Raw genomic sequence first — 7,766 nt, 5'->3', positions numbered from 1 at the left:
CTAGATCTGTAAAAAAAGAATTTCAAATTTCTTAAAACAGTTTCAAAATGTAAACAAAATACATAAAAATTTTAATGCAAAATTTTTCATTCAAAAACTAACAAAATTAATAACATGGCAAAATAACTTTCAAATAATAAAATTACTAACAAAACTCTACATTCTATTTAAAAAAAAACCAAAATACCTAATTTTTTTCTTCTTTTCCTTCCTTATTTTCTTCTGCTTCCTTCCTTCTTCTTTCTTCCGTTTTTGTAGTCAAATTTATGTCTGTGTTGGGGGTATTTATAGAGAAAAATCACAACATTGGCGCCTCCCAAATAGGCACCACCATTGGCGCCTTCCAGATAGGCGCCAATACTATGTATTATACGGGTTATATACTAACCCGGAAAAGTATAAATTATATTTTACTCAAAAAAATATTATTATTTTATTCATTGGCGCCTATCTAATAGGCTCCAATGAAAAGTAACCTATTTTGGTAAATTTTTTTCTGACATACTATTTCAGTAATTTTTTTTTCTATCCTAATTAGGTAAAAAACCCTGTTCTTGCATATAATATTTCACCTGTCCAAAAACGAAAATAGAAATCTAAATTCCAAATTAAAAGAAAAAAAAAAGGTTTTTATTTTGGTTAAATTAATGGAAACTTGGCTTGCGCCCACTAAGACTGCCACCTACACTACACTAGGCATTTGAAAATTCAAGTTGCCCCAGAAATTAGAATGTTGTTGTTGTCAGTCAGTAATTCTCTTAAAACACACGTGCATAAAAAGAATAAAAATAAAAAACCCTACTCTATTACGTTTCTGTGCTAAGAAAAAAAATGCCTGATTTTGTTGGCTTTCCACTAAGCAGAGCCAAAAGCAAACTCGTCTTTAATTTTGCTGTACAACTCGACGACAGTGTACTAAACCTAATCTGGAACCCAGCTTTCGCTGTACAAAAATACAAATACAATCTTCAATCTATATATTGGAAAACTCACATCTCACCATCGCTGACTCAATTTTTTAATTCTCTAATGTCGGCATTCACCAATATCCATTTCCTTAATTCCTACTTTTTGATTAAAGTCATCACGGGCGCCGAAATTGCCTTCTTATTCCTTATATATACCCCCTTTCGCTCCCTTCTCTCTTATCACCCTCATTCCACCTCTTTCTTTTCCTCTTGTTCTCTTTTCTTTCTCTTTCTGGGTATATAAAATAATGAATCGTCTCATGAGTTGGCCTGAGCCTGTGGTTCGAGTTCAGTCTCTGTCTGAGAATGGCATTGGTACCATTCCGGATCGATATATTAAGCCTATAAGTGACAGGCCTGCCCTGAAATCTGAAATCCATGACCACCTTGAAGTTCCCGTTATTGATCTCCAGAACCTGTTCGGCAAAGACCCAGCCCTCCACCAGGAGACCTCGAGACGCATCTCCAGCGCCTGCAGGGACTGGGGTTTCTTCCAGGTTGTAAACCATGGGGTTAGCCATGAGCTCATGAAGCGCACGCGTGCGGTGTGGCGTGACTTCTTTGAGTTGCCGCTTGAAGTGAAGCAACAGTACGCCAACTCGCCAAGTACCTATGAAGGGTACGGTAGTCGCTTAGGGATCGAGAAAGGAGCGATCCTTGATTGGAGCGATTACTTTTTTCTTAATTACTTGCCGGTTACATTAAGGAATCAAAGCAAGTGGCCTGCACAGCCGGTATCATGCAGGTGCGCCTGCCTCAAATATTATGATTATAATATAATCACCGATATAGGCTGTACGTGAGTATTTTGGCAATTTGAGTCTCACTAGCTTTCTATTAATTATTAGTTGTTGAATCTGGACTCAGGGAACTGGTTGCTAAATATGGCTCCCAAATTACAAAACTATGTGGAAGGCTGTTGAAGGCAATGTCTATCAACCTTGAACTAAAAGAAGACTACCTACAAAATGCCTTTGGTGGAGATGAAATGGGAGCCTGCTTAAGGGCCAATTTCTATCCAAAATGTCCTCAACCTGAACTTACACTAGGCCTTTCCTCACACTCAGACCCTGGCGCCATCACCATTCTCCTGCCTGATCCCGACGTAGCTGGACTCCAAGTTCGTAAGGGTGGCAAGTGGATAACGGTGAAGCCATTTCCCAATGCTTTCATTGTCAACGTCGGAGATCAAATCCAGGTCTCTATAGCTTTTGTTTAATATAGTATTCATGTTTTTTAATTGCCATATATTTTCATGGAGGGCAAAATTGACTCATGCATGTTTTAGGTGCTGAGCAATGCAAATTACAAGAGTGTTGAACACCGTGTTATCGTGAACTCAGACAAAGATCGAGTCTCCCTAGCTTTCTTCTACAACCCCAAGAGCGATTTACTGATAGAAGCGGCCAAGGAGCTGGTGAATGAGGACCGGCCAGCACTGTACAAGCCAATGACATATGATGAGTACAGGCTCTACATTAGGATGAATGGCCCTTGTGGCAAAACACAAATTGAGTCCATGAAATCCAACAGATAAAAATATCCAATCTCAAAATATTTATGTGATAAAACCAGTGTGTGCCAGTGATCTCACCTCACTTGCAAATCATAACTTGATTTCGCCTTTGAAGTTCTACATTAATGCGAAAAATATATGCAAGTATTTTCAGGAACTTATATATTTCTTTTATCATCTCTACTTGTACCTACTGACCCTTTTTACTGGAAGTTGTTGATTGAATCAAAGGAGATACCAAAATGCAAAACGATAAAGTATACTGCTTTTGTCAAAACACGTATGGAATAAGCTCGGTGAAAGTCAGCAAATAACAATTATATTTAATATATGATAGGATGAATAAGACGTAGACAAAGTTATTGGATAATTATATATTTAATAGTAAGGTGTAGAATGAGTGATTGGATTTTGAAGGATGTCATGCAATAAAATTTATTTGGATAATTGTAAGAGTGACTTGTGTACACCTCAAATTCTGCCGTCTTATTTTAACTATAGATAACCAAAAGAAAATTGTTATATAGTTTGGGAAGAACGACATTTTTTCTTAAAGAGCCAAAACCACTTAAGTTGGTCTAAAGTGTCCTTGTTGCTTTCACCTTTAGAATGTCTCATACATTTTGGTGGGAAATAGTTCCAAGAAAAAAGATACAAAGGCTATGATTGGGGAAGAATATTGTGAAGAACTGGAGAAGGTCATGGCCAGTGTCAAAACAAAAGTATGACATTAAAGAAGCTATAGTGGAAGATAGATGTGATAGAACAAGCTAATGTTAAATAAATGAAGGTGTTCGACTCTCAGAATGAAATTGAAAATGTCTTAAATCTTTTATCATGCTCCTTACAGTAGAAAAAGAGCCTACTTCAATGCCATATATTCTGATCAAAACATGCTTCAAATTTATAATGAAACAACTTGAAATTAAGGTGAATTTAATTAGAAAAAAACCTAGGTCCAAAATTTGGATCATTTCAGGAAACATGGACCTTTTAGTCAATGTTAATGTAAATGAAAAGTCACTCCTACTATGATTTTTAAGATCAACACCATTCATCCCTCTAAACACCTTAGTACAGCTTTATTTCGGGTTTGGTTCATATTTTTTGGGCTCAAGCCATTTTGAATTCAGATTTGGACTCGAATCGAATATTTAAAATTATTTGAATTTTATAAGTTATAAAAATTTTAATTTTGAATGTTATAATTCATTTATTTTTATACGATGACAATACAATTTAAATTTTTCTTATAAAAAACATAAATTATATGTTTTTATTAAAGTTATTTTATATAGAATAATTAAAATGCTAAAATTTAGACTTAAGAGTGTAAAAAGTCCTCAAACTTTTTCAAAATGCAAGTAAGTCATTGATTTTTGTTTTCACTTGATTAGGTACCCAAACTGCCAAAATACATCAACGAAATTCTTTGACCATTAACTTTAATGGTTGACTGTTAAAGTTAACGATCCCATTTCTTTTTTCAATTAACAATGCCATGTCACATCGTGATTGTGACACATGACAAAATGATAAAAATGAATAAATATAATAAAAATATTAAAAATTAAAAAAAAGCATATAAAATATTAAAATATATTAAAACTAAAATAAAATATAAAAATTTAGAAAAATTATAAATTTTATTGTTTTTTTCTTTGCAACGTGTCACGTTGTTGTTGTGACACGTGGCAAAAATGATAAAAATTAAAATACTAAAAACTATAAAAAAATATTAAAAATATACTTTAAAAAATGATCTATTAAACCCGAAATCGGTGTTAGTTTCACTTTGCTTTGCTTCGCTTTTTATTTTATTTTTGTTTTCACTTTTGTTGGCTTTGAATCTTGATTGTTTCCTTTCGTTTCAAAAGCAGGAAGGTTAGACCAAGGTATGCTTCTTTGTGTTGTTTGTGAGTATGAGTTTTGGGTGAGGTGAGGGTTGCAGTCAGCAGTGGTATATGAATGATGGAGCTGTGTTGGTATTGGTTCAAAATGATGAGTGGAAGTTGTGGGTTTGTACCTAAAACTCGAGTGGTGATAATAGTAGTGGAACATGATTAAAGAAAGGTCACAATACAGATGACCTTTGAACTTGAAAATCATAGCAAGATTGTAACTCTTTTTTTTTTTTAATTTTTAACAATTTTCTATATGTTTTATATTTTATAATATTTTTTATAACTTTTCTATACTTTTAATAATTTTTTATATTTTTTATAATTTTATCATCTTATATTGATTTAATAATTTTTTATAATCTTAACAAAGCTCACCTACTGAAAAATTTGACTAAAATTTCACCCACTCCTCGTGTCAAACCATGCCTAGCTACTAACTACAGTGTTGAAGTTAATTAATTAAATTGGCTTGATTTGGTGTGCTTTAATTTAGTTTAATTTTGCATAGAAGCTTGTTAGGCTGCCATGTTTTCCATGTTGCTTGCTTAGCTTCAAACATTTGACCAAACCAGCACTGTTCACCCATGTTGGGCGTTTAATTACCCAGGTCAACTCTCAGTTAAAACTCAATGGATAGTGCCATAGTGGCCATTGACATATAGCTACTCATCTTGTTGTCTGTTGTGTCTGCGCCTGCTTGACCTAGACCCATGAAGCAAAATTAAAATTCAGAGAGATGGCTAAAAAGATGATAATCCTTTTTCTAAATACAATACGAGCAATCCATGCTCTACAAGTCCACACTAAAAGACATATATCTGTATCAGATCACCCTCTTTTATTACCTAATGAAGCAGCATTTCTATAACGCTACAAAGTTTTATTTAGATATATGGATTGCTTTCATGGTTTAGAAAAATTATAAAAGTTCAGTTCCAATGCTCCGCTTCTTTAATTTAGCAAACCTTGAAAGCAATCATGCAAGTACGTCTACATAATATGATCATATATTGCTTTATTTTACAAAGTCCCTGTGGCAAGATTCACATAAAGCTAGGCACCAAGGGTGATGAGCAAACTGGGATATTCCAGGGAAAGCTGATATCATTTGCAGTGTAGGAAAGTCTTTCTCCCCCGTTAAGAAGCATGTTTTGATCATCATATTCATAGCCATCTGCGCTGAATGACGACGGGAATGCATACATTGATGATGATGATGATGATGAAGGTGACGCTGAGTTATCTTCCACTATTCCAGCCCTTTTTAGAGCTTGAATTCTTTCTCCAGACTCTATTTCGTTTTTGTCGGCCTCGGAATCGGTTTCAAAATCTTTTGAATTGGACTCAGACTCCTCACATAACGAAGGCAATGATATGGGAGACAATGATTTAGTAGCTTTTGTTGGGGTGACTCGGTTTCTATGCTCCCCTGCAATTCTCTCAAAGTATCTCACCTGTGCTTCAAACTTAATCTTCAAATTCCTTCTAACCTTGAGATATAATTAAGGAAAGTGTTAAACCCCATCGCTGGGCTTATTATACCTTTATTCTTAAGTAAAAGTAAACCAAAGACAAAATCTAAAATCTTATCATGCTTTGGTCTGATATGCATGGATTTATGCAAATACCTGGAGTTTATCATCCCCTTGTTTTCTTTGTGCTTCCATATATAATTGCAGAGCTTCATTAAGCTGCGCGCCTCTTTATATGTTTTTCCAGTCATAGCAAAGACACAACAAGCAAGTGAATATATACATACATACATATGTACTGAAAGAATTCCCCAACAAAGAAACGATAACTCACGATGTTGTACCAAAATTAGGCAGTATTTCTGAAATATTTCTCCTCTCAAACTTGCCTTCTGCGGTTAAACAACGTGATAACATTAATCCCAAGTTAGAGAGATATAGAATCGAAGCTATCAAAGGATCTAACGACTACTTCAATGTTAGTGACAGACTAAGGCTGTTTCAACTTACTAGTATTTGTTTCGGGAACAAACTTTAAAATCCTGAATTTCTGGGGAAAAAAAGAAATCAATAACTCAGATGTTTATATCATAAACCGATGACAATACATGTACGTATAACTCTTGGAGAAATATGAGTTAACCTGCAAGTGACTTTTGACATGGTAAATGGTGAGGCCATCAACGCCCATAGCCTTCAGAATTCCCTTTGGCGTTGCCCCTGGCAACCACAATTCCCACAATCATCACCCACCGTAAAACCAAACAGAGCTGAAAAATAAATAAATAAATTCCCAGCTCTATACTTACTATCTGGACCTCCTAGCTGATTAACAGCTTGTTCGAATCGATCGTGAAGCTCTTGAGTCCATCTGAGGCGTTCTTTGGCTAAGCCATCGGCGCGACTTGGACGACGCATTGTGGAGAGATTGGCTCGATTGTAGCACGAGCAATCTGCCTTGTGTGTCCCAGGTTGATTATAGAGAGGACGGAGTGAGACAAAAACAGTTGGGAACCAAAATATATATATTAAGGTAGCGATAAGCACTAAGAATGGATTGATAGGATTAATGGGTGCCTTAAAATGTCATTTAGCTGTCGCAATTCGTAGAGATTTCCCATAATCCAAATTGCTTAATTAATTCAAATTCAAATTAAAAGATTAGGTTCCTTGTTCTAACTCTTTTGCCGATAATCTCCATGTTTCAGTAAGAAAGCTGATTACTCGCTTTACTAGTTTACAATAACATGAAGATTGAAGACCCCCCTCCCCCCCTTTCCACTTGGTTCAACACTGGATGGGCCACTCTATGACCTACCACTAAAGTGCTCTTAAAATTAAAACTGGACTTTGTTTTGGGCTTAACTACATCATCAAGAAAAGATATTTCTGTTTTTGCTTTATGTGCAGAAGCATCCAGTTAAATTTCATCATTACAGTACAAAACATTTGAGTATTGCTACACTATTGTTTGTCAGCCATGGAAATGCTTTCAGACCCCATCCCCAAATTCATCTGCATTGTAATTTCCACCGCTGTGTCTGCTTCGTAACTCTCATTCCCAAGCTGCACAGTGTAAAGCAAGGAAAAAGAAAATTATTCTTTATCTGCAGGGAATATTAGCTTGTGTTCATCCCAAACCGTGCATTAATCACACTAAAAGTCAGGCAAAAGTGTGTGATTGAAACTCCCAAGCTCGAACAATAGCAAATTTTAATTTATCGACCTTTATGTATGCAGGCTTCAGATTTGGTCCCACTATCCATGCTTGGGTTGTCTCTAATCTAATAGGTCCTTTCAGTACTCGCATTGATAATCTTGCATAGTCTGCCATCTGGGACTGGCTTTCAACTACATTCCCATTCGTTAAACATGATCCTTGGACACATAAAGCAAAAAAACAGAG

At 35.3% G+C, this 7,766-nt stretch overlaps 2 protein-coding genes across 2 annotated transcripts; one reads left to right on the top strand and one right to left on the bottom strand.

Moving 5' to 3' along the window:
• Window positions 1-1,057: 1,057 nt before the first annotated feature.
• LOC107890958 (probable 2-oxoglutarate-dependent dioxygenase ANS) lies at window positions 1,058-2,645 on the top strand. Its single transcript, XM_016815564.2, has 3 exons — window positions 1,058-1,713; window positions 1,836-2,166; window positions 2,257-2,645. The coding sequence occupies exons 1-3, from the start codon at window positions 1,217-1,219 to the stop codon at window positions 2,503-2,505; spliced, it is 1,077 nt and encodes a 358-aa protein (XP_016671053.1). The 5' UTR covers window positions 1,058-1,216; the 3' UTR covers window positions 2,506-2,645.
• Window positions 2,646-5,161: 2,516 nt separating this feature from the next.
• LOC107890959 (myb family transcription factor PHL7) lies at window positions 5,162-6,861 on the bottom strand. Its single transcript, XM_016815565.2, has 6 exons — window positions 6,670-6,861; window positions 6,504-6,580; window positions 6,371-6,410; window positions 6,195-6,252; window positions 6,017-6,089; window positions 5,162-5,878 (listed from the first exon to the last, which is right to left on the bottom strand). The coding sequence occupies exons 1-6, from the start codon at window positions 6,776-6,778 to the stop codon at window positions 5,432-5,434; spliced, it is 804 nt and encodes a 267-aa protein (XP_016671054.1). The 5' UTR covers window positions 6,779-6,861; the 3' UTR covers window positions 5,162-5,431.
• Between the last annotated feature and the right edge of the window lie 905 nt (window positions 6,862-7,766).

Source organism: Gossypium hirsutum, chromosome D09 (genome assembly GCF_007990345.1).
Source record: "Gossypium hirsutum isolate 1008001.06 chromosome D09, Gossypium_hirsutum_v2.1, whole genome shotgun sequence".
Classification (NCBI taxonomy): Eukaryota; Viridiplantae; Streptophyta; class Magnoliopsida; order Malvales; family Malvaceae; genus Gossypium; species Gossypium hirsutum.
Note: the sequence above shows the minus strand (reverse complement) of the source record. Positions and strands in the feature narration are given on the sequence as shown.